The sequence below is a fragment of the Erpetoichthys calabaricus genome, chromosome 3 (assembly GCF_900747795.2).
Source record: "Erpetoichthys calabaricus chromosome 3, fErpCal1.3, whole genome shotgun sequence".
NCBI lineage: Eukaryota > Metazoa > Chordata > Cladistia > Polypteriformes > Polypteridae > Erpetoichthys > Erpetoichthys calabaricus.
In genome coordinates this window covers 198,099,998-198,127,404 of record NC_041396.2, presented here as the reverse complement: position 1 = coordinate 198,127,404, position 27,407 = coordinate 198,099,998, and the positions used below count along the sequence as shown (strand labels likewise).

Here is a 27,407-nt window from a genome sequence, read left to right as displayed (position 1 = left end):
CTCCGCTGTTTTATAAACGAACGCCATATAAGTCTGTCCTTTCTGCTTGCTTCACGGTTCTGTAGTGGTTTATTGTTTGTCTATTACGATTGTTTTTATAAACGAACGCCATATAAGGCCATCCTTTTTCCTTGCTTTGCCAAGGAAGCAGCCTTTTTATTTAATGCACGGGTTCTCCGTTGTTTCATTGTTTGTTTATTACGATTGTTATAGTTGTCTTTGTATACCACGTTGTCAGTTGAGCACTCCGGTTGGAATATGATCAAGCCGTGGAAGCTTACTGTTGAGAATGCAACGTATAGTTGTACAGGAGAAAAATGGCAATCTTTTGTAGGTCTATGAACTTAATTTATGCCTGTATGCGTCAGTCGCTTCATATTCTTTTCATACCTTATCAATTGAGTAATGTGTTTTTTGAACAGGTTTGATTCATCGAAGTGATCACTCGTGCTGTGTTCAGTCAGTCACTCGCTCGCTTCTTATTGTTTCGCTGCCTTCTCAATTGTGTAATGAATGTTTTCTTCAGCGCTCTGTGGCTGTTCCTTGTTTTCAGTTCATGTGATTACGTGGGAGGCGTGATGACGCGATACGCAACTCCGCCTCCCACGGCCAGCGAGCTGCAGTCCATTACAGTACATGGGCAAAAAAGAGGTTCCAGTTATGACCGTTACGCTTTGAATTTCGAAATGAAACCCGCCTAACTTTTGTAAGTAAGCTGTAAGGAATGAGCCTGCCAAATTTCAGCCTTCCACCTACACGGGAAGTTGGAGAATTAGTGATGAGTCAGTCAGTCAGTCAGTGAGGGCTTTGCCTTTTATTAGTATAGATTCAATTTCAAATTACTATTACAAGTAAAAAAAATAAAAATCGACTTCTTGTATGGGCTTACCCCTCTTCCTAAATGGTAGAATAATAACCATTAAAATAATAAAATAATAATCCTATCTAAAACAAATTTTGAAAATTTTCACATAACAATGGAGAAAATTACAGGTTTTATTAAAAACAAAAATCGCAGTTCAAAGAAATATGGGCCCCATTTATGAGCAATCAAAATTTATAATTGAGCTTGCTGTTTAATTAATCTAACATGTGCATACCCACACAAGCATTGAAAGTGACATACAGTACAAACATACACTTGCAACACATGCATCACACATCACTACTCTTTTCATTTTTTTTTCTTATTCCTAGTCAGTCTTTATTTCATTATTAATGTATTTGTAGGTATTGCTATTATTCCTTTCATCAATATAACTGACACACTATATACACCTTAAACACCTACACCTTGCCTTATAAAGTTCTTATATGCTTCACCCTACTTGTACATCTGTCTTTCTACTTGTCCATTTTTCCAGCTTTGTTCTCTTTGCATATCTGGTGCTGTATTTATACTTGCACAACTGGAACCACCCCAAGGCATTGGAGTAATGAGGATAGTTCTGTATAGGTGCTTTCACACTAGCACTCCAATTTGGTCCATAACCTCTTTTCCTTAAGTTTTGTTACATGTAGTATGAAAGCCAGTGCCCAGATTGAAAGAAGAGCAAACATTGTTGTTAATGTAAAAATTGTGTGGGAGTACACAAAGATATGGCACTCACAGTTATAGTTCACAAATGTTTAACCACTGTGTACAGATATTTATTGTGTTGTTACAGTAAATGTGGACAACAATTAAAACTATTGTCTCTATACAGTATAAAAGTAAAATTACTGATTACTGAAAATACACAGTTTACTGAAAATACAGTTTAAATCTGTTGTCTTTTTTAGGGAGTTCATCATTTAATGTTTATAAAAACGTTCAAACCAGAATAAAGAAAATATTGTAATCAGTGCTGGTGGCACCAACAAACAAAAACATATTAGAAGCAGTATCATGCAGAATAGTTTTGCTCCTGAAATACTGTAATATACTGAGCACCTGTGGTAACCTTCACACTTCTGATTATATGGTTGGTTTGTTTCAAACATGTTCACAAGTAGATAAAGAAATTAAGCACAATGTTCTAATAGAAATCCAGTATTCCTAAGGATTTAATAGCTCTTTTTAAAACTCTTAACTTCAGCATCAGCCAAATCACACATCACTAGAACAAACATCTTTAAACTGAACTGCAATTCACCTATGTTCAGGAGTCCTGGGTTGCAGTCCCAGCCTGGGTACTGCCTATATGTAGTCAGCATATTATCCCAATGTCTGCATGACCATTTCTCTGCATACACCAGTTTCTGTCAAGTATCTCAAAGATATGACTATTAAGTTAACTGTCAACCTGGGTGTGTGAGTGCTTTTGTGTATATGTCCTAATATGGACTGCTGCCTGCTTCATGGTTTGTTTCTGTCTTAAGCTCATGGTTGCCAGGCTCCCCACTACACTAAATTAGATATATGTATGGACAACATCCACTAAGCTGTACTCTTAAATGAGGCAGGTTTAAAACACTATGTCTACTGGAAAATGCTTCCAGGCTGCTTGCTTTCATAATATCTATATTTTACAAGATTTTATAACTTTAATGCAAGTTAGAAAAAGTCTGTCAGGTAGTAGTAGTAGAGTTTGTGCACAATGATTGTTGCTGTGCTAACCTAGAAGCTTGTGTGGTTTCCTTCAACCCTTAGTTTTGAATGATTCATTTTCAATATTCAACAGTGCTTTATTGCCCATTCTTGGCATCAGGTCTTTTCCAAGCTTCTTCTAGAATATATAACCTGCCAGCATCTCATTTAGGATTAATTTTATTCCAGCCACATATTTTTAGCTTCATATCCTATTCTGATCTTTCTTGCTCTAAGTATACCTTGTGGTGGCTTGAACAAAAAATCGAAGTTGAGAGGTCAATGAAAAGTTTGTCAATAGCATTACATGAAACATTACGGTAGGATGTATCGCAAAGCTTCATAAATATAACATTTTTTGCACAAACCTGAAATCTTTCACATCAGAATATTTTTAAATCTATTCAGCCTGATTTTCCCCATTGAGTTTGGCAGGTGACAGTTATTTTAGAAGTATATATTTTTGTTTCAATTTAATTAAAACTAAACCAATTGTCCAGAGAGTCTTTAGAATATGAGAAATTCATCATTACTGTACTAAAAGAAATAAGTTCTGCTTTTTGTTGTTTCAACATACAGTGGAACCTCGGGTCACGACCATAATTCGTTCCAAAACTCTGGTCACAACCCAATTTGGTCATGACCTGAAGTAATTTCCCCCATAGGACTGTATGTAAATACAATTAATCTGTTCCGGACCGTACGAACTGTATATAAATATATATTTTTAAGTACAAAATAGTTAATTATACCATAGAATGCACTGTGTAATAGTAAACTAAATGTAAAAACATTGAATAAACACTGAGAAAACCTTGAACAGAGAAAAATAACATTGCAAGAGTTCACACTATCATGTACAAACCGGAAGGCAAACGAAATAGAGCACAAAGAGTTCACAGCAAATGCACGTATGAACCAGAAGGGAAGGGAAACTGGCTTGTTCGTCACCCGAGTGTGTGGTCATGAAAAGATGCAAAAGTTTGCCGAACTTTTTGGTCGTAACCCAATTTGTACGTGTTCCGAGAGGTTCATGACCCAAGGTTCCACTGTATTGTCAAATGTGTGCACAAATGTGTGCACAAAGGGCACAGTTTAAGGGCTCAGATAATTGTAATTTCCTGCTGGGATGGCAGAGGGCGCTATTGATTGATATGTTTTCTCCTCTCTCTTGCAGACCAGGGGCCTCATGCATAATGCAGCGCGTAGAATTCACACTAAAACATGGTGTATGGACAAAAGAGGAAATGTGCATACGCACAAAAAAATCCATATACATAAATCTGTGCGAACGCCACCTTCCACATTCTTCCGCTCCACAAATCCCGGTCAGCGTGAAAAGTAACACACGTGTACGCGCCTGCTGTCCCACCCCAACTCCTCCGAGAATTGTGCCTCTTTGAATATGCAAATCAATATAAATAGCCCTTAAGCTCAGTGTTCTGTTGAAAGGCAATGGCAAAAGCACGGGGGAAAAATAGAAGAATTTCAGTGAATACCAAGTGGAGGCAAGGAAAAACATACTATTTGTTGGTTTAAACAGTGGTATAAACAACAAAAGGAAGTTGATCGAGTGACATAGAGTGTCGGAGAAACTTGAAAGCTCAAGTTCACAAAGTCGCACAGTGCCTGAAATAAAAAAATTGTCAGATATCAGAAGTCGCAGTGAAAAGGCAAGTTGTACCCCACCGTCTGAGTGTCATATGAAGGCTTATTAGGGTACAGAGAAAAGAAAAAAAAAAAACAGGAACACAGTGAGAAAAAAGCTTGAAATGTAAACTTTAATCTCGAAATTTCCACTTTAATCACGGAGTTTATTTTGTCATTAAAGTAGAACATCATAAACTTCATCTTTAAATCGTTTAATTTACTAGTTTCTCAAATACCATCGTAACTAAAGTAGCATGTTAAATGCTTTGTTTTGTATGTGTTCTTCTATGTGCTCTATGTGGGTGAATCACTACGTGCCTCTTAAACGGGCTTTCTCTTCCTCTGACAGAACACAGAATCCATTGCATTTGTGATATTAAAGCTCTCTGAATAATTAAAATACTGAGATGTATACTTGATATAATTTTCATGATGATAAGAATTAAAGCATGTTATTAAACATGGGAACACGGTGGCGCAGTGATAGTGACGAGCTGGTGCCCTGTCCAGAGATTGTTCCTGCCTCCCGCAAGATGCTTGCTGTGCCGTGTGCGACCTTCAATGAAATAATTTATTGCAGCAGTACTGCCTCTTTCAAATGTACTAACCCCCAATTCCTGTCCTTCCTTTTCTTTCTCGAAGTAACTAATCGCCACACAATCAGCTCTGTAATAGATGTTAAGCCATCTGTAAGCTTAGAACGCAGACTCTTCAAAACTTTTAAGGAACACAGAAATATCTTCATAGTACATTCTATCCATCTATCCTTCCAGTGTCACACAGCCCCAGCAAGAATACAGCGTGAGGCAGGAACAATCCCCGAACGAGCTCCTCGTTCCTTGCTAGCGTTGCGACACCGTGTCCTCACATGTTTAATTATTAACAAAATAGATTATTTAAATGATGTTAACATTTTATCTGTATACAGTAATCCCTCCTCCATCGCGGGGGTTGCGTTCCAGAGCCACCCGCGAAATAAGAAAATCCGCGAAGTAGAAACCATATGTTTATATGGTTACTTTTATATTGTCATGCTTGGGTCACAGATTTGCGCAGAAACACAGGAGGTTGTAGAGAGACAGGAACGTTATTCAAACACTGCAAACAAACATTTGTCTCTTTTTCAAAAGTTTAAACTGTGCTCCATGACAAGACAGAGATGACAGTTCTGTCTCACAATTAAAAGAATGCAAACATATCTTCCTCTTCAAAGGAGTGCGTGTCAGGAGCACAGAATGTCACATAGATAGAGAAAACAATCTCTAGCAAACAAATCAATAGGGCTGTTTGGCTTTTAAGTATGCGAAGCACCGCGGCACAAAGCTGTTGAAGGCGGCAGCTCACACCCCCTCCGTCAGGAGCAGGGAGAGAGAGAGAGAGAGAGACAGAGTTTGTTTTTCAGTCAAAAATCAATACGTGCCCTTCGAGCTTTTAAGTATGCGAAGCACTGTGCAGCATGTCGTTTCAGGAAGCAGCTGCACAAAAGATAGCAACGTGAAGATAATCTTTCAGCATTTTTAGACGAGCGTCCGTATCGTCTAGGTGTGCGAACAGCCCCCCCTGCTCAATCCCCATACGTCAGGATCACAGATAGTCAGCGCAAGAGAGAGAGAAAAGTAAGCAATCTAGCTTCTCAGCCATCTGCCAATAGCGTCCCTTGTATGAAATGAACTGGGCAAACCAACTGAGGAAGCATGTACCAGAAATTAAAAGACCCATTGTCCGCAGAAATCCGCGAACCAGCAAAAAATCTGCGATATATATTTAAATATGCTTACATATAAAATCCGCGATGGAGTGAAGCCGTGAAAGGTGAAGCGCGATATAGCAAGGGATCACTGTAATGTAATAAACATATTTTGCTGCATTTCACCTTAAAAATTATATCATCATATGTAAATACGCGCTTTATAAAGTGGCTCAGGTTGTGCAATATTATAACTGTATCAACAACAACAACATTTATTTATATAACACATTTTCATACAAATAATGTAGCTTAAAGTGCTTTACATGATGAAGAAAGACAAAAAAAGACAAAATAATTAAAATAAGAGAACACTATTTAACATAGACTAAAAGTAAGGTCCGATGGCCAGGGAGGACAGAAAAAAACAAAAAAATTCCAGACGGCTGGAGAAAATATAAAATCTGCAGGGGTTCCAGGCCATGAGCCCTCTCTAGGCATTCTACCTAACATAAATGACATCGCAAGTTTACAGTGAGGTAATTGTACTTATAAGTACAAACAGTTCTACAAGGAGCATTTGATGGACTGATTGAGTGCATTTATAGTTCTTGGTATGAAACTGTTTCTGAACCGCAATGTCCCTACAGGAAAGGCTCTGAAGCATTTGCCATATGGGAGCAGTTCAATAGACAGGGCGCATAGCTGAGGCAGCGTGTGCTTGATGCTGTATACCGATCAGCTGCTGTACAGCTGTGATTCCACACTCAGATACAGTGGAATAAATACTCTGACTGGTGCATTGAGAGGAACAATGCTAAAGTAGCTATGGTATTTGGAATAGTTTGGCCATTTCGTGGACCATTATATTGTTACAGGTTAATTACAATCAGATGCCTTAAATTAATAAATAATATGCGGATAATTTCAATGTATTTGATAAAGCCGCATCAGGGATGTGGATCTAAAAAAGAAAGGGAAACCAAACTTGAACAAAAGCACTACTTTGATGCTGGGTGCTGCCAGTTTGCAAAACTGAGTGGAGAACTTGCGTACACCAAGCATTTAGCTGGCGTGAAAATGTGCGTGGCTTTACGCCAAGTTTAGGTTTTATACGTCACGATTTGAGCGTGGAAACAGGAGTACGCAACATTTTTGTGCGTATGCACCGTTTATACATGAGGCCCCAGATGATTGACGACCATGACATATATGACATCAATTCCAGTGTCTGGCTGCCTGGACCCACGTCCTGCCAGGAGCCTTTATGACCCATCATCTTCATCCACATCATTTTTATGATGTTTCCTTTTGCCTTTTTTCAAAGCGTTTCAACCTGCGTTTTATTTATAATACCTGTATACACGGTTTGCCTTTGGGTGCTCCAAATATTTCTAATCTCTTTAATCTCTTTATTACAATATATAAATGTATATTATATATTGGTCTTTTAGTTAACATAATTCTTCAAAATGGGTAGGGGAGGTTTTCTGGTATTGATTTATTTTGAATTGATAAGGAATATTAAACTATGGGAAGTAGTGTTGATTTAATGATTGATTGTTCTGTGTCTCATTCACTGTAATGTGATTAGAATAATATTAATATAATAAAAAAGATCTACTAATCATACAAATAAATTTGCCAATCATGCCAAAAATTCATTTAGATTACATATTTTAAAATCACAAATTAAATGTTATGTAATTCACCATTGACCAAAATGTCTTGTACTCAGATTCTAAACACATACTTTGAATCATGCCCTTAACATAATAGCCAAGTAAAATCTTGTGCTAGAAGGACTGCTCTAGCAACCTTTGTCACACAATTTTCCAATTATAGCTTTTTTGCACTTTTCTCAATGGCAATACATCTCATTCTCCTAAAATGAGAACTTGCTACTAAACAGTAAGATACAGTCAGAGAAGTCTCTAGTCTAACTCTCATGTTCACCCAAAGCCTTTTTTACAGATGGTGAACTACAATAAAGCGTTATCTTCTTAAGATTCTAATTAATAGTAAAAAAGAGCTAGTCTGTTATATTTCTAAGTTTAAGACTGTTGAAAAGGAATTATAGATTATAATACAGGTAACATTTACACAGATGAATACACAAAAGGGAATATCCTGAACTGTATTGCGAGATTTAACATATGTAAAGCCAATTATCCTTAGAAAGCGTTGCATTAATACATTGCTTAACAGCCAAACAATACTATGTTGGTAACATTTTTTCCTGTACACAAGCATGTTCTTATAGTTAAGTAGTAAATTATTATGTGAAACTATCACTTCACATTCCAAGGTTTGCTTTATTTAACACTGGCTACTTAATAAGTACAATCACAATAATGATAATCATACAAGCTGCAAAAAAGTACTGCAGTCAAAACACCCTTCCAAGCAATGGTTATTGTGGTGCTTCTTACATTTTTCTTAATCATATTTCATAGAGTTTGAAATGTTTGGTAGTAACTAAGGAGCTCTTTTTAGTACTGGTTTGACTTCAAGTGTCTCACAGTCAGAGTTGTTCTCACCTTCTTTGTTGTTTGGCCAGTGGCTTGGATTTATATCAGGTGGTGATGGCTCATCATGTGTGGGTCCAAGTAGTGAGGTGTTAATAGGTCTGCTAGTACTGCTGGGGGTCTAGATGTCATATCAGTGTTGATGTTTTAATTTACACAGAGCTCATGTCCTACAGAAGTACTTATTTTAAACTAAGAGCTTTAGATAGAGTGGCATAAAAGAAACCTGTTAATATCTCCTTCTTATATTCTGCATTTGTTTTAATTTTAGATTTGTCTGCTATTATTGCAGTATCTTAATAGTTTTATTGTAATGTATGATATTTTATCTTTGTTAAAGAAACAGTTGTAAGAAAAAGAAAATTGTCATAACAATAGATTCAATATTTTGCAGAACCTTAGTATTAAAGAATAGAATCTGGCATGTTTTTGCAAAATTTGCAGTTTTAAACACATTTTTTGTTTACTGAATCAGGTAGCAGGCATTTTTGGTGTGCCGCAGCTGGTGAGGCTTAAAGACAGTTTGACAATGACAAGAACAAAGAAGCATAGTATCCTAAAATCTACCCGCATCCTTTTTATTCTGTGTTTCTAAAGTTTATTAGCTTTATATCCACAGCAAGACCTTTAGAAATTAACAAACTTTCATCCATTTTACTATATTTTTGTAGAACTAGAAATTCAACAATAACTATTCCAGATTTTTAAAGACCTATACAAGCACCTTACTATATAATTTTAAAGGAGATTCATAATATTAGTAAAATCAAAGGGAAATTATGAAAATGTAGAAGGCGGCAAACATTTTGGAAACATACACACTGATGAATTAATAATTTCCCTGAAAAAAATACATGCAGAGTTGAAAAATTTGTACTGGTACCAGCCATGTTAATCGATAATCAAACCTGTGTTCTTTTAATGACAAATGAAGGTATTAGACCTATTTTAGAAGGATTTTTTTTTACAAAATACATGGTTTCACATATTCCATAATTACTACATATCATTAATTTATTTTCCTGATGCACTTAGTTTAACAGAAGATCCTCCAGAAATGGAGCCTAACTAAGGCATCAAACTGAAACCAGCACTGGATGAGATACTAATCCTATTTAAGATACACATACTTACACATCCCCACCAACAACTGGAAATCACAACTCAACTTAACATGCACATCTTTGGCATGTGGAAAAAAAAAAAACAGGGAACACTGAGAGAGCTTATAACGTGCAAAGAATGTGTAAATTCCACATTGATCTGCATGGGACTGGATTTGAACTCCGGAATCTAAAGCTCAAACACAGCATTACTACAATTGTGCCACCTACGAAAAAAATGACATTTTAAATTCACTTTGCATTCTCTTCTGTATTTTTCCACAACTGTAAGAATTTCAAGATTCAAAATCCTCAAAACACATCCTCCATGAATGACTTAATAGCACCATGAGTCTTCTTAAAAATCCATCCATCCATTATCCAACCCGCTGAATCCGAACACAGGGTCACGGGGGTCTGCTGGAGCCAATCCCAGCCAACACAGGGCACAAGGCAGGAACCAATCCAGGGCAGGGTGCCAACCCACCGCAGGACACACACAAACACACCCACACACTAGGGCCAATTTAGAATCGCCAATCCACCTAACCAGCATGTCTTTGGACTGTGGGAGGAAACCGGAGTGCCCGGAGGAAACCCACGCAGACACGGGGAGAACATGCAAACTCCACGCAGGGAGGACCCGGGAAGCGAACCCGGATCTCCTAACTGCGAGGCAGCAGCGCTACCCACTGCGCCACCGTGCCGCCCCTTCTTAAAAATGAACCTTCTTAAAGAGATGCATAAACTCATGGAAACATTTAGTGACTCTATTGCCAGACCTTTATACTACAAAGTTCCAATTTTTATTTAACTGTTTCTGATCATGCAGGATCCTTTTCACATGAAAAAAACACGCATATCTGGTCAATTGTCTTTTCTTAACTTGCCCGAGTATGAATGCAACAGTAAGTGTGCTTTGTGATGGACTGTCTTTTCATCTAGAACTAGTCCCTGCCTTAATTCTAATGCTACTAGGAAGCATTAGGAAAAAGGAAAAAAGATAAGGAAAAAAATGCTTTCATAAAATGGAGGGAGAGATTGTCTGAAAGCATGTAATCCATGAGAGGAGATTCAAAATGTATTTGCTTAATAATTCCTTGAAAAAAGAGTCCCTGTTTGCAGAGCTGGTTGTCCCTGTTTTGGAAAAATTAATGCATGTATTACATAAGAGACATATGTACATCTCAGAACACAGATAATACAGCAGATGCCTGAGTCACATTATTGGGCAGTGGTATTAATGGAAATGATGGAAACCATTACATGCACAAATGGATTCTCAATAACCTTTTGGAGTTCCCTATTTTGTGCTGGACCTACATATGAATAGGGTCTGCTTGGACAGATGAACTTCTAATAAATCATTTCCAGGAATCAACACATTCTGTATATGTAAAAATTTCCATCTATGCTCAGTAATTATAAAAATATAGACCTTTTAAACAAATATTAAGTTATGTTATAAATGTATAGCACAGCCCATTCACATCTAATATCATCAAGTAGCTCAGATTAACATCAAGCTAAAAGTCTAATAGAATAAACATAAATGTACAAGAAATTCCTGTTTAAATAAATATACTTAAATATTAGAAATATTTAAACTTTCAACAATATATCTAAACAACCAAGAGATTACGCTTTGGAATTTTGGGCAGACTATACTATTATTATGGTATGGACATTAACCCCAACAATTTATAAAACAAAATCAAATCACAATATGAACTGTTGATGACTAATACTTTTATATTGCTTAAAAGAAAACACTTGGTATATTACAAGTTATTTGGGCATAAACTGATTATAGACAAATATAAACAGAACAGTATACAGTAATCCCTTGCTATATCGCGCTTCGCCATCGCGGATTTTATATGTAAGCATATTTAAATATATATCGCGGATTTTTCGCTGCTTCGCGGGTTTCTGTGGACAATGGGTCTTTTAATTTCTGGTACATGCTTCCTCAGTTGGTTTGCCCAGTTGATTTCATACAAGGGACGCTATTGGCAGATGGCTGAGAAGCTACCCAGCTTACTTTTCTCTTTCTCTTGCGCTGACTTTCTCTGATCCTGACGTAGGGGGATTGAGCAGGGGGGCTGTTCGCACACCTAGACGATACGGACGCTCGTCTAAAAATGCTGAAAGATTATCTTCACGTTGCTATCTTTTGTGCAGCTGCTTCCTGAAACGACATGCTGCACGGTGCTTCGCATACTTAAAAGCTCGAAGGGCACCTATTGATTTGTGCTTGAAAAACAAACTCTGTCTCTCTCTATCTCTCTCTCTCTCTCTCTCTTTGTCTGCTCCTGACGGAGGGGGTGTGAGCTGCCGCCTTCAACAGCTTTGTGCCGTGGTGCTTCGCATACTTAAGCCAAACAGCCCTATTGATTTGTTTGCTTTTCTCTCTATCTCTGTGACAGTCACTGCTCCTGACACGCACTCCTTTGAAGAGGAAGATATGTTTGCATTCTTTTAATTGTGAGACGGAACTGTCATCTCTGTCTTGTCATGGAGCACAGTTTAAACTTTTGAAAAAGAGACAAATGTTTGTTTGCAGTGTTTGAATAACGTTCCTGTCTCTCTACAACCTCCTGTGTTTCTGCGCAAATCTGTGACCCAAGCATGACAATATAAAAATAACCATATAAACATATGGTTTCTACTTCGCGGATTTTCTTATTTCGCGGGTGGCTCTGGAACGCAACCCCCGCGATGGAGGAGGGATTACTGTAATGCCCCAATCTTTAACAGAACATAAAATAACTTTTGTTAGACAGTATAATACTGGTTCTAAATGAGTTTTTACAACAGTGAATCAGAGGCAACTATCAACATTTACTTCGACCTATGTGCTCCACTATTGTTGACTCAATTTACACCATGAATATACCTAACCAGAATTAGGTGATATATATTCACTGAATAGACAAGTCTATAAGCAATGGACTATGTATGACAGATATACAGTAACAACCTTGTGAATGAATCATCACAATTTTACTGCCTATTTTAAAGACTTTAATTAATAATGAATTTCAGGTTAATGATCATGCCAAGGTACGTGCACTTTTAAAATACGGCCAATGTTTTTTCAAAGATAGTAAGATCATGTTTTTATTGCATTGTATTATTTTACTTTTGCAAAGTACTCTTAATTCTCTCTTTATTAACTTCAACGTATATCTATAGCATTGCAATATTTGTACTAGTACTCCCATTTTATGTTAAAGCTAAAAAGCACAACAATTTCAGTTTCATTCTTCAGTTTACCCACTTTTTCACTCATTTCCAATTGGCATTTGAATTATCCTACATAGTCTACTGTACTTCAAGAAAATAACCTCAAATGCATGTTTTATACACATGGACAGAATACTTCCTGTGTAACTACTTAAAACAGTATAATTTTGGTTCTATACATATAAAGCAACTTGGCAATGAAAACTTAAAGTTCAAAATTGTCTAATATGGTGCGTCTGCTAAAAGCTTAGGATATAATACTGTTAAACATATTGCTTACAGAAGAGGCAAAATGGTAACTAATGAGTGAATTAAAATACAGCAGGAAAAAATAAATAGATTTCATAAGGACTGAAACTATAATTGCAATATAAACATGTTTTGTGAAACCAGAAGCTTTGCAGTTTCCAAGCTGACATATCAGAAAAGTTCTAAGGCTTGTGTTTCACATCTGTATTGCTGCCTCATTAGCTACAACTGTAAGACATTGGGTAATACCCATTTTCATTTAAAATTATTAAATGCAGATACAATTAAGCGAAATTCTTGGTCAAATGTCTATAATTTAAATTACTAGGGGGCTTTGCCCCCTGCTCGCTTCGCTCGCCAAACCCCGTATTTGGTTTTCCGGATACACACTTTTAAGATTTTTTTATTTGAATTGTTGCTATTTCATTAGTTTCACTTTTATTTCAGAACTTCTGTAAAAACAATATTTGTAATCTTGCGAGTCCCAATATGCTGAATCTTTTTAATGAGGTCAGAATAGGTTTCTCTGTTTGGAATTTCAGCACAGACAAAACGATCTACATCATCAGCATTTAATAATTTTTTTTTTTTACAAAGTAACAAAGTAAGTAGAGTTCTGCATTGGACTCCTGTCTGTAAAGTCGTGCTATTTTCCTCTCACAGTTCCAAAAGTACATGGGTTTACCAAGGTGATACCCCAGCTTTTGTCTAGGTTTTTGTGAAAGGGCAGAACGTTTTTGACTCCTGGGGTAAATTTATGTTTTTAAATAAGCAGACAGATAAATATATATATATTAACAAAGTAACCAAAAATGCATGTGCGGTAAACTCCGTTTTTGAAATTCTCAAGATTCTTTATTTGTCACATGCATAGTTATACAGGACAACACACAGTGAAATGCATCCTGATCCGCTTATCAAAAACTGTGCAAAGTTAGAGGAATATCAGTTAGATTAACAAAAAGTCATAGATCGAAAGATAACAGTATAGTAGAACATAATAAATAAGTAAAATTATGTGAATAAAGTAGAATTAAGTGTTAAGGTGCAATAGTGTAGTAATTATTGTGCAAAACCAAAGTTAGACTGGTGCATAGTTAAATGAGGCAGTTTGTTTGTTTGCGCTACTGCGATCTTTACTTTTTTATATTTTCTAATTTTCCTATTTTCATATCCTTTAACTTTCTCCACATGTGTATAGCGCCAACATTTTTTTTTTTTTGAGCCTTTCTAATTTCCCTGGTTTCATAGTCTCTAACCTGCTCTGCATGTGTTTAGCGCCAACGTTTGTAAACATCTCTATGACGTTCTACTTTGTCATTTTACTCACTGTCATTTATTTAAGAGCCGGACTGGACGTTCTTTTTTTTCAATTCCTCTTGTTCCGGGCTGATAATTACTTTCCTTATTTTCTGAATTTGCACCTCGATTATTCTTTTTTGCTCTTTTTTCTGTCCAACGCATTTGAGTCTCTTTTCTCAGCGCTTTTCTTTCTTCTTCGTTTAATCGTCGACGTTTCATTTCTACCCTATTCATTTCATTTCTACCGTATTGACCTTATACACTTTATATGCACTGAGAGCCCTGGAGCTGTGTGTGCTGCATGACTGCCTTTACACTACTGATTTGTTTTTTTTTTTGATATTGCTTGTAAGTAGGGTGTGTCTTGCAAGACTCTCATTCTATGTTCCCGTGAGATGCACCGTGGCAGGTCTCTTTCGTCTCGCGGGTCTTTAAATTATCTTCCGAGAAAAATCACGTATCGTAGACTATCAGGACAGGGGACAGGATTTCTTTTTATAATAGAGAGATACAATACTATAAATGTATACTTTAAGTGAAACACCAATGTGCAGAACAGTACACACACAAAAGGGTTGCTTATGCCATCCTTTTCATTAAATTGACAGATGTATTGAGTTATGTAAAATTGATACAATTTTCAGACTTTTAAGCAGGTTTAAAAAAACTAAAACAAACCTATATGTTCTACTCAACCTCCACAGAAGAACAGGGTGTTACTTCTGAGACATGTAATGACTGAATACTTGCACCACCAATGTTGCATTCTGAAATGTTACATTCTACAAAGATGTCACAAAATCATGACATTTACTATAACAAAAACAGCTACCATTATTAAAAACCAAACCCAGCATTGAATCATATTAAGTGTTATACCTTTAAAATATTTTAAAAAGTGCTTAATAAAACTAAGCCATAATTATTTTCATTTACAAGTAACTAAATTAATGTCAAAGGGAGGCAAGTATGGTGGTACAGCTGTCTTCACTGAGGATTTATAATTTCTTGATGTCAAGTTTCTTTCAAGTTTCCCTGGCAAGCTAGCAACCCCCTTTCTGTACAGAGTGTGCATATTTTCCACATGACTGGTTGGGGTTTCTGGGTGCTTCAGCTTCTTCCCTCATCTAAAATAGTTGTGTCTTGCCATTCCTTATGTCCAGTGCAACAGGAACAGGCTTTTTCATCCTGTCATACTGGTCAGATTGCACTTGCTGTCTTTAAAGATTAGGTACTGCTTTGCACAATGCCAAGTACAGCTGGAAAGGAGAGTTAAATGAAATACATGCTGGAACTGTGAATTCTCATGTTCCTAAAATCAGAGATGCATACAACAATAAAAGAGATATTAACAGTGATGATATCAAATTCAACGCCTGATTGTTATAAGTATAGAGTTAGCACCCTCTCTCGAGTCCAAAAATTGCTCATGTTACATTTACGAGCAGTTTTAAACTGGCCCAGTGAGACTGTGGGCATTAGTCGACCCTTTGATGGACTTGCAACATGATTAAAAGGTTGATTTGTGCCATGTGTCCAATTCTGCCAGGATAGGCCATGGTCTCTGGATCACAGTTTACAAAATTGACAATAATATGTTACGTTATCAGATACATATATAAAACTTTATATATATAAATATATAATTTATAAAATATATAATAAATAAATATATTATTTATTATGTATATATATATATATATATATATATATATATATATATATATATATATATATATATATATATATATATATAAAGCTTTTGTAAGATTTATAATTATATATAAATAAAATATAAATATAAATTATTATTAGCTTCTAGTATATGTTTTCATTAATGTTTCTAGTTTAATTTTTACCAATCATATCAATATCTTTTAATATATTTTGAGCATTTTCAGACTTAAGGATTTTAGCTACCAAACATTGCATATTTCTGCTCTTACTAAATACAAAAATTTTAAGGAGTATCGTGTCATTGTTTTTTATTTTCTTGTTGAACACACCATGATAATGCACATTTTGAAAAGGGAAATATAAAATAAAACTGTACTAAAAAATGAATGAATGAATATACCTATACTGAGTATCACTAAGCACCTTCAGGCCATCAAAGCTCACCAATCCTATGCACTTAAGTCCTCCAAAATAACATTAAGTTGAGTTTAGACAGTCCCCAAAGTCCTATTGTCTTCTATACTACTTGTGTTGCTCCAGCCTTAATATAGTTAAAAAAGACATAATATCAATGCTTTAAATAATCAAGTGGTACCTGCACAATTTGAAGAAAAAGGACACAGAAAAGACTACAAGAATATAAAAGCAATTTAAAGTGAGAGGTATAAGGCAATACTATTTGTTCGGAAGAGTTCCATTTTTTATATATTATACTTAAAACATATTTATATAGTAGATTAATTGAATACTCATGTATTTAATATTTTAAGTAAAACAATACATTCAAATCAAGCAATTCAAAAATTGCAGTGACTTGTATTTTACAACAAATATAATATCCACTATTAAAATATATCTGATTTTACAGCCTCAAATGGCTACAAGTTGCTGTCAATACATATCAAAACCATACAAGTTACCTCCTATATGAAACTTGTGAGGTCAGTGACAGGTACCAAAAAGATTTAACATTTACTTAGTGTCAGAAATATTATCATTTGTTTTTATAGGAAGTTGTCCAACATAAACTTAAATAAACTTGGCATAATTTAAAATTAGCCAGTGTAGATTTTGCAAGAGGTACTGCCTCACCTAACAAGAATGTTTAACAGGAATTTCCTAAAATTATAGGCTAGCTATTTCCCGCGAGCTCTTATATTTGTGAGGTCAAGCAGTCAAAGGTCAAAGGTTGCAGTGTTAACTGAACAATGTGGATATTAGAAACCTGACTGAAGCTTTCACAACGATGATTACTTTTGCAAGTAGCTTTAGTTCATTGATACAATTTCATTATTCAGTTGGTGAAATAAGGTCATTATCTTAAGAGTTTTTAACAAATTCACTGATTATAACTATTTATATTAAAAAATATTTATTTTTATACATCTATTAATTACAATGACACAATATTAATACATCTTCTACATTCCATATATCAAACAAACAAAAATGAAAGATGAAAATAATACAATACTTATTGACTAAATTTTTAAAGTACAAATACTGTATATGCATTATCTTTGTAGTGAATCATCTTTTATCTATCGAGTGTGTATTATCCTTTTATCACAACTAGTCCAGCAATTATTGCAAATCAATCTATTCTGATACATCATCAATTTTAATGTACACTTTAATCATGTACATTCTTAAATTTAGCCAGGTTCTTCACAATTTACTTTCATACAGAAAAGCTAGGAGAAAAAAAGAAAGAGAGAGATTGGCTGCTTGGGGTGATGAAGAAAAGGTAATAGGAATGCTCCAGTGAAGAAGCATTTCCTTTTCACTACTGAACAACAAAAAAGATTTCTGAGATATAATTTAAAGTGATAGTTAAATGTTTAAAGGCCAAATATAAGGGGTTTCAATTTATAACTTTATTACAAAAGCTAAATACACACATATAAATAATAAGTTAATTGACAAGAAAAATCTCAGTAATTTAATGACACATTACACTCTACTTGTGTAAGTGCTTTTTATTTTTTTTTTATGATTATTATTTTTTAAAGTTTTCAGTTTTGCCTGCACTTGCAAGTTTCTTTTGCTTAACTCTAAAGTATTAAACAAGGTGTTTATAATATATTTATTTCTATCTAATAAAATTGTGGCAGTAGTTTGTTTAGCACAGTGAAGCAAGCTCATGAAGCAATGATTTCCTTCCTAAATGGATGCTTGATTAAAATTATTGAGAGTTTTGATTAGACCAGGTGGTGAGCCATAAAGAAGCTTTAAAAGACAGGAAATGCTAAATGGACAAAGCTGTCCATGCTGCCAGATGGAGACACAACTTAACAGGATGCATGGAAACCAGAAAGAAAGACACCAACAAAAGTCTAATAGCCATGCTGAATTAAGTCCTTTGACTGGTCAGTTTTCATTTTAATAAGCTATTCTGATGCACTATTTCCAAACAGATGCTAAAAAGGAAAAATAAACAAAGCTGCATTAAGTGATAGAAGTTCAGATAGGAAGTGGTTCTTGATCTGACAAAAAAACATAATACCTCCATTTTATTGATAAAAAAGCCACCCATTCTCAAATAAAGACACGTATTAAAATATATCCTTACAAGTATGGATCGTTTGACAAATAAGCAAATACAAAGCATTTTAAGTTCAAGCATGCAGTATTTAATCATAAATCCTAGACTTCAAAACATGGCTGAAAAGATTAAAAATGTAAGAAATGGCAGTGATTTTTAATTCATTATAGAAAGCTGCAATATTAAAAAAAATGTCTCGTGTGTAGACAGAAGTAATTATAATGCAGAATAATAGAGCCTTGGCTACTCTGAATTCTTAAATGCTTAAACTACTAAGTACGAATGTTACTACTTGGTCACCTCTGATGGAAGATTCAAGTAGCAAACACTTCAATGATGTGTATACAGAAAAATGAACAACTTAAACTACTTTGATTGATTTTAATATTAATGACATCTATAGCCCAGGTCTACACATTGTCCACTATCTTGACTACCAATAAAACAGATGTATTACATTTTTCAATATACATCTCTTTTATATTATACTCAAACCTATACAATATTAGATTAGAACAAATATTTTGTGAGTTGCTATGGTACCGCACATGTTCTGTGTATTCTGCTGCTAAAAGAAATCTAAAGTATATCATGAACATAGAGAGAATTTTATAAACACCAAGAATACACATAAAAACACAATGTAACTGAGTTCATGTATTTATTACTACATGTCATTTCATTGCTTCCTCCTGCATTTATGATTCCTCAAAACTGACTTACATTATCAAACCTGACACTATGACTATCTCAATACCAATCTCCTTATTGTGCCTTTTCTCTCCTTCTCTTTTAAATAAATCTTTTTGCTAGTGAAACAAAAGATTGGTATTAACCACCCAGGGCCATTCAAGGGTGGGGCCCAAATCTCACAAAACACTGAAATGGATGGAGGTTAATCTTAATAGAGGCCCACTTTAACCTCCTCAATGAATCAAAAATGCAAACCCTTTCATCCACTCTCTTGGTCTACTGCCCCTATGCCTTTGTTTAAAAAGGCAAACAACAAAATTAATAATAAGGACAATTTTAAAAATCTTTACTATTGTTTTTTTATTAACACCTTTAGGTCTGTTTTTTTTTTTTTTTAACATATTAGCAACACCACATGCAGTATACAGAGCCATTGGTTTGCTTTGTGTTCTTTCTTTCTTTTTTTAATAATCATGACTCTGTATGCTTCCATCTATGAAGAAAACTGACCATCCCCCACTACACTATCTACCCCAAGAAACTCCTTGAATAAATGAGTATCCTGTGACAAAGGTGATGGGTGGTCTTACAGTCTTCAGTCAAGGCAGTTAATTTATTTGGACTAAGGCAACTGCTGTCTTAGTTAAACATACAAATTAATATATGCATCAATTTAAAAACAAAAAGGAAAAATATCAAAATAGTACACAACAGTGAACACATATCTCTTTTAACTACCCTCTAAACCATACCTGGTTTAAATTAACCTAGAAATAACACTCATATAAAAATGATTTTCTTTTTAATATAAAGGCAAACAATCAAAAAAAGAAATATTTACTATGAGTAAAAAAGAAATATTTACTATGAGTAAAAAAGAAAGAAAATCTTTGCCAGAGCCCTATTGATACTCCAAAATTCCTTCTGAATAAATTCAAATCAATATATTTTCATAATTGTGCCTAAACACACTCCATATAAATGTGTACACCTTCAATGTGCAAAACTGAAAAGTCAAGAGCTGACATGCCTGTGATGTATTTGAAACAGGTATCAAACAGCACCCACTGCAAAGTGAAACCTTTAAAAATAATTTCTTTGCATTTTTCCTTGAGACACTGGACTATTAAAAACAGGGGTCATTAATGGTCCAAGGAAGTGATAGGCAATGAATTGCCCTGACCCTTGCTTTCCTGGTTTGATCAAGAGAGCTTGCAACCTGAGCCAGATGGTGCAAATTCCTACTCCATTCAAAATTCTTCAATGGCATGGGGGAGGAGACTGTTAAAGAGGCATGCATGCAATTTTAATAGCTTATATATACCAGCCCTTAAAAGGCACCAAGCATGTGGCAAAAGACAACAATCTATAATGCATAAATAGCTATATTTGCCTTTACAACAAACACAGGCATTAAAACAATAAAAAACAGTCTTAAGGCAAGCTTGATGTACAGTAACAAACTTCATATCCTAAACTTCAACTAAATCCAGTTAAAGTAAATAAATTTCAGGACAACAGTAGACATATACAGTGCAAACTGCACTGTATACATATAAAGTGGATGGGAAAATGAGATGAGATAATATTTGAATACAAAACATGCATATTTTGTATTTATTTATTTACTTACTTTCTACAGGATGCACTAAAATAAATTATTATTTGTAAAGTAAGTTATTAAACATTATTAATCAAAACAAATATTAAACCAGCAACAAAACTTCTTCGAGAAAAGTAATATTGATGACAAGATATAAAAACATATCTAGCCTTGAAATATAATCTGAAATACTGAACTTATTTGACCATATTAAAATATTGAGTGCATACCAATTTTTACTTAATTCTTTTATATATATTTATATATATACATATATATAGGGACAAAAGAAACAACCTGTACTTTTATAAACATCAAGTGTCTACGCACAAAAATATTCACCATATCTGTTATCAAATTATCTACTGCACCATAGTCTTTAATTTCAGCCATTTACCTTTTAAAAAGGTTTGATGGGCCAATAGAAAGTGACATGTTCCATACTGACACTACCAGGGCAAAGCAAAACAAAATACAGATAATTAATTGGATAAGAATTATCCTTCTTTTTCATAATGTTAAAACCATGTGTAAAATGAAGCTTCATGAAAAAAACTGACTTAATAGTATTTAATAAGAAAAAGAAAAAAAATGGCATTTATAAGTATCATTTTCAAAATATGTGCTACAAATCTCTCAAAAAAGACTCATATTAAAAATGTCAATGGCACTATTTATATATTTCTAATAAAATATAAGCCATGCACAACTAACGTCCAACACTTTTTAATTTACAACTTACAACATTTACAACATTTTATTATAACAACAAACTAAAACTTGCAAACTCCAAATTGTGTTACTCATGCACTTGAATGAAAAACTCTGATCCTTCCCCTCCCTATTCATTACAATAAAAATGTATAAATCCAATTAGTCCTTATTTCATCACTACTTTGATCAATTTTAGGTTTAATATTGCAGTTGCATTCTGTCTTTTTTGTGGTTTTACACAAACAGCTGCCAGCAAAACACCTGGAAATTTCCATTCTCAAAATGCATACATACATACCAGCTAAATGCTAAAGCCATCAAAACCTGCATGCTGTTTGCAAAAACAAAACTCTATTTAGTAAACAAAAGCATTCCACGATACTAACCCAAGATCATTTTTATTTGTTCCTCCTCTTTTGGCACATAGGTTTGTATCACCTATAATGATAGTATTGCATTACCTTGTATTTTCACATTTTAAACTTTTGCTGTTTAAATTAATAGTTGGTGATGCCATTTTAAGATACATTTAACATTGTGAAAACACAAATAATTCATTTCGAAACATATTCATCTAAATATTAAACTAAAACATTGTTGTATTAAAGCATCACATAAATGTATAATGGAACAAATGATTATTAAAAAATGTAAGTTTACCATGTCAATTACTTAAGGCCATGTAGAGCCCAGAATACTGTATATTGCTTTTGTAAAGAATGGCTAATTATGACATATTCTCCTGCCTCACAGATAAAAGCACAGGGCTGTATTAAAAGGAAGCTATTGATTGTGGGGGCAGCTTATTGTAGAGGAATACCAAACAAAGGAGCCACCTGACAAAATCAAAGCACTGAACAAATTTGAATCTATTGAAATCAGTATCCAGTACAATGGCTTTGTGAAGGTTTTCTACCACATTATGGCCTTTTCAGTGACATGTATCTCTCAAAAAATCTATTAATAATTTTTGAAAAACAAACATTTAGAGACCAAACTGTGTCAACCACAAAGAATTTTAATAACACATGGTAAGAATAGCAAGAGCTCCACCATAGTAAATAGTCTAACAATAAAAATATAATATGATGTTTCTTTGCTAGGTAAACATAAGCAATAACATATTAATAACTAAACCTCTTTAAATAAACCATGATGAAAAGAGAGTTTAATGCTTTTTGAAAAAACAACTCATCCCAGCCCCTTGAGTTGGTTTCACATTTACATAGCTCATCTATTTGGGAAACAAACTGGCATAGCATCAACTGATTGAACATTAGCAAGAATATGTATATACTGTATTAAGATGCTTATGCAATTTTAGCATATGTTTCATACACCTTTAGAAAAATAACTACTATAAGTTAAAATTGCATTTAGGACAATGTGTAATATTTATTTAATATAGTGTTTGATGCTGTCCACATTAAAGCTATGTACAGAGACACATTCACAATTTTAAACAGCACCCTTAAGTAAATGTCAGTGTTCACAGCACTCTACACATGTTAAATCCCATTTAACAAATCTAAAACTCACAGATTAAGTAAGGTACTTGTGACATATAATATCTAAAGCCCAAAACTTTAAAGTACACTATTCACAAGCACTACGTTAATACTTAATTGTCTTATACAGCAACAACCATAATGCTGGAAATTAAGTCTGTTCTACTTCATGGTGGGATTGTACTTCACTTCCTTAGACTACTGGCTCCCCTGCTTACTTCTTATTTTGTGACAGAACTGTTTTATGAGTAAGTATACATTACTGATCCTGCTATGGCTATCCACTTGCCAAAAAGGAGAATGATGCACTGGTAATAAACAATCTGTCTATTGACTAAAACACTGTAGATGTTGCCTTTCAAAAATAGTGCCAAAGAAAACAAACCTGAGAAATCTAAACAATAATACGAAATGCAATCAGATGGAATGCTACATAGCTTTCATAACGATGAGGAGTACATTTATATGTGCACATTATAAACATTACAAATCATGTATCACACAAGTACTGTGTAAGTTCCATAGTGGAACTGCATGTCACTTTCCCCCAAAACACGAAGCAACTGTCAAAGATAACGGATAACAAAAAACACAACAAAACAAATTGTACTTCCAACAAAAATCAAACAAGTAAAAGTAAACGAATGAACAAAAGAATTGATGAACGAGTGCATGGCTGAATGAGGGACATACACGTGTAGAGAGGCTGGCATTATTATTATTATTACATCTTACTGTTATGGGGTACAAAATAAAGCCAATACGAGAATCCAACAAACCACATGTATGAAAGCAGTACACTTCGTAACATCGGGGCAAAATAAAATCCATCTGTTTATAAGTCCTAGAATTAGACATATTATGTTATTTCGCTCTTCTCGTGAATAATATGTGCATGCACAGGCACATCTGAGCTAAAAATAAGATACTTTTTCCAACACCCCCACCCGAAAAGGCAACTTGATCACTGCAGTATCCAACCTGTGGTGTTCTGCCTTGTGTTCTGTAAACTCGATGCCAGTGCTCTCAGCATTTCCTAGGAGCTATCGTTCGCTACATTTACATTTTGAAACTCCTACACGTATTATATTTGTAACAAAAAACCTGGGGTAATTTTCCAGTGCAAGTACGTGTACCGATGCATCGCTGGACACGGCGGCTGTTTCGTGTTATTTCACGGATATCAGCTGACGGCTCCAGCCCAACCATCCACTGTGCCAATTTTTGAACCGTGGTGAACGCGACAAAATTACACCCATTTCTACTTCGAGACTATCCACGGTGCCAAATATAACTGTTCTGTAGTTCGGTGTGCAAAAAGTACATTGGATTTGATTAAAGGCAAGAAAAGAAAACTCTCAATTACAGACAATATATAAATGAAGGTTAACGCTACGAATTACAAACTTGTAACATAAATTTTTATAATATAAGGATTATCGAAAAACGGCTGCCCCTTTCTTCTCGTGTCCTCGCACCCATCAATAAAGCTACTTTATGAGATCGTAAAATCTGCTTAACGACTTGGAGAATTTTCAAAGAAAAGGGGAGGAGGGGGATCAAATCATGTACCCAATGCAGCCATCGACAACCATACATAAACACAAACAAACGTGAAGTAACAACACACAATAATAATGACTTTAAAAATATGAATAAAGAAAGAAAGATATCATAACTTGTGATGACACTACTTCAGTAGTTATATTGTAGCTCATACTAAGTAGCATTAGTTTAAATACTTTAAAACCACAAAACAATCCAAGGCAGTAAAGGAATAATGCAATATTTGAATAAAAAATGACAATTTTACATTAGGCTAAAAAGTTCACCAATACCTACACAAACATACAATTCTATCTAACAGTATACAAAATACTACAATCCAAAAAGAAAAAACTCGTGCGGCGTGAAATCACGAAGCTTGCCTGCTACTTAGTTTGATTTGCATACGCTTTGAAATGCTCAAGTAAACTGTGGTGATTCCAGAGCACTCCCGATGTTCACGGTGTTGGTGTAAACTTTCTTATCGCATCCAAACTTGGCTCTACAATACATAATCTTCAATATTACAATTTAAGATAAAAAAGGGAACTCATATAACGCAAGCGTAAGAGCATACGCTTAAGAATCATAAAAGATCTTCTCCAATGGCTGGGATTTATCATTGATCATTTATGCAGCTATTATGATCGCATCCCAATCACGTTTAAAATCCAGTCATTTTAAGAAAGGAACACATTTTCATATACCATGGTCACAATACCCCGAACTGCCCAAAAGTAATACAAACCTCTTTCAGAGTAGTCATCGTACTTTTTATAACTATACTCAGCAAAATACAGCCTTGTTTTCTTTACCCAATTGTTTTTTATGATGACTGGCCAGTTAATTTTCAAAAATATAAACAAGAACCGCCTCTGTCCACACGCTTTAGAGAGCTTAACTCCCTTAAAGGAACAGCGCTCCTTAAATAGACAACCGCTTTGCAACACAAGTCTTTCAAAATAAGACATTAAAATTAGTATCAGTCATGCATCGCAGTCATTCAAAGTGACTGTGATAATACAGTAATTTCAAATGGAATGGTAATATTCGATGGCACAACGGATTTTTAAAAAATCGTATAACTGCGTTCTTACTTGGTGCACGAAGACATCTACTGGGGTCTCCAATGGGCTTCCTTCCCGGTTAGTCATGGAAATAAATCCGAATCCCATACGAACGTTGAACCACTTACAATGGCCTGCCCCATGCAGAACCCGACAATCTTCATCTGCCCCTTGTTTAGTCAGTTTTTCTGGATCGTCTCCACCACCTTTACCAGCCCCTCCTAGAAAAGGAAAAAAAAAAAATATATATATATATAAATATATATATATAAAACTGAAACGGCAGGAAAGGCTCAACCCACCACGTTGCCTATACTGTATAGCCCAACGTGAAACAAACCAATGTGGTTTGGGTTCTCTGTCAGTGTAGTTGTATAGCAAATTATAATTCAAGTAAAATATATACTACAATTAAGAAATTGCTGTTTTACTTGTGTATTTATGATTTAGTACCGAACCCATCTTCACTTAAAGTACTTGATTTCTCATCGGCACGAAGAAACATTCAAGAGCAAAGAAAAATTTTCGCAACTATTTACTAAATACACATTGTTAATTGGCAGCGTGCACCCATAAAATAACTTTCTGTGTAACTCAAGGGCAGGTGTATATGAAACTCGGCCACTACAACACCCCCACCATCCCCACCACCCCAAAAAACAGTTTAATCACATACAAACAACTCTAACAATAGTCTCGGTAAGCTTTTCATTTGTGAATCAATGGGGGCGGTACGTAGCATTTTGGAAATCCACAACAATAGGTTAGCTGAGTGCCCCCTTATACGAGTAGATACAACGTGAGGTAAAAGCGAGAACGAATTATTAAAAATAGAATAACCTTCGGCCATTTTCCCCCACGGGCCCTCTGTTCCAAACTTGTGAGATGAAACTTTTCTTTTCAATTGGGTCAGTCTTCTGCATCAATCCAACATCCCGATTTTCAGCGATCACAAATTTAGCTCGCATGGTCTAGCGTGCTTTTCCTCTTTTGATTTTTCCTTCTCTCTCTCTCTCTCTCTCTCTCTCTCTCTCTCTCACTCTCACTCTCACTCTCTCTCTCTCTCTCTCTCTCGCTGTGGCCCTGTACACACGTGACTTTGTCAATTACATGCTTTCTTGCTACTAATTTCACTTCGGATACTGAACAAGGGGAGGGAAGGGGAAGGGGGTAAGAGAGAGAGAGAGTGGGAGAGAGAGGGAGGGAGAGAGATAGAGATAGCCAATAGCAATTTCTTTTGACCATTCACCAAAACATTCAGTCTTTGAAGGGGGAGTGGTGAACGAGGGGGCTAAGGATTCCGCACATGATATTTTACAGATAATTTAAATATTCTTATTGTAGCGACTGCGGGAAGGTTCACATCTACCCTCACTTAACTTTTTTTTTTCTATGTAATGAACACCTTTGACTAAAATCGATCTAACACTTAGGGGCGGCATTTCTCAACATTTCCCTTTCTGTGAGCCGCATTTATGAGCACATTTACAATAAAACACATATCGAATATATTAAACAAAATTTAGTAAATGGCATTTTAATCGCCACACCAGAAGCAACTACGTTCTATAAATACATTAATTGTACATATATGTAGACCAGCAGGACAAGATAAAGACAAAAAAAGGAATTTTGAAAAAAATATTAAATAACTACTGTTTCAAAATTAAACGGAACCCTTGTTTACATCACAAACTGGTGTTTCATTATAAAATAGG

At 34.9% G+C, this 27,407-nt stretch overlaps 1 protein-coding gene across 1 annotated transcript in view; it reads right to left on the bottom strand.

The window, feature by feature from the left end:
• Positions 1-26,731, bottom strand: part of lin28aa (lin-28 homolog Aa) — a 98,039-nt gene extending 71,308 nt beyond the window's left edge. Inside the window, exons 1-2 of the mRNA XM_028796170.2 lie at positions 26,530-26,731; positions 25,720-25,910 (exon numbers count right to left, since the gene is read on the bottom strand). Of these exons, the coding sequence (XP_028652003.1) occupies positions 25,720-25,910; positions 26,530-26,539 (201 nt within the window). The 5' untranslated portion in view covers positions 26,540-26,731. The remainder of the gene's footprint in view (positions 1-25,719; positions 25,911-26,529) is intronic.
• Positions 26,732-27,407: the final 676 nt, after the last annotated feature.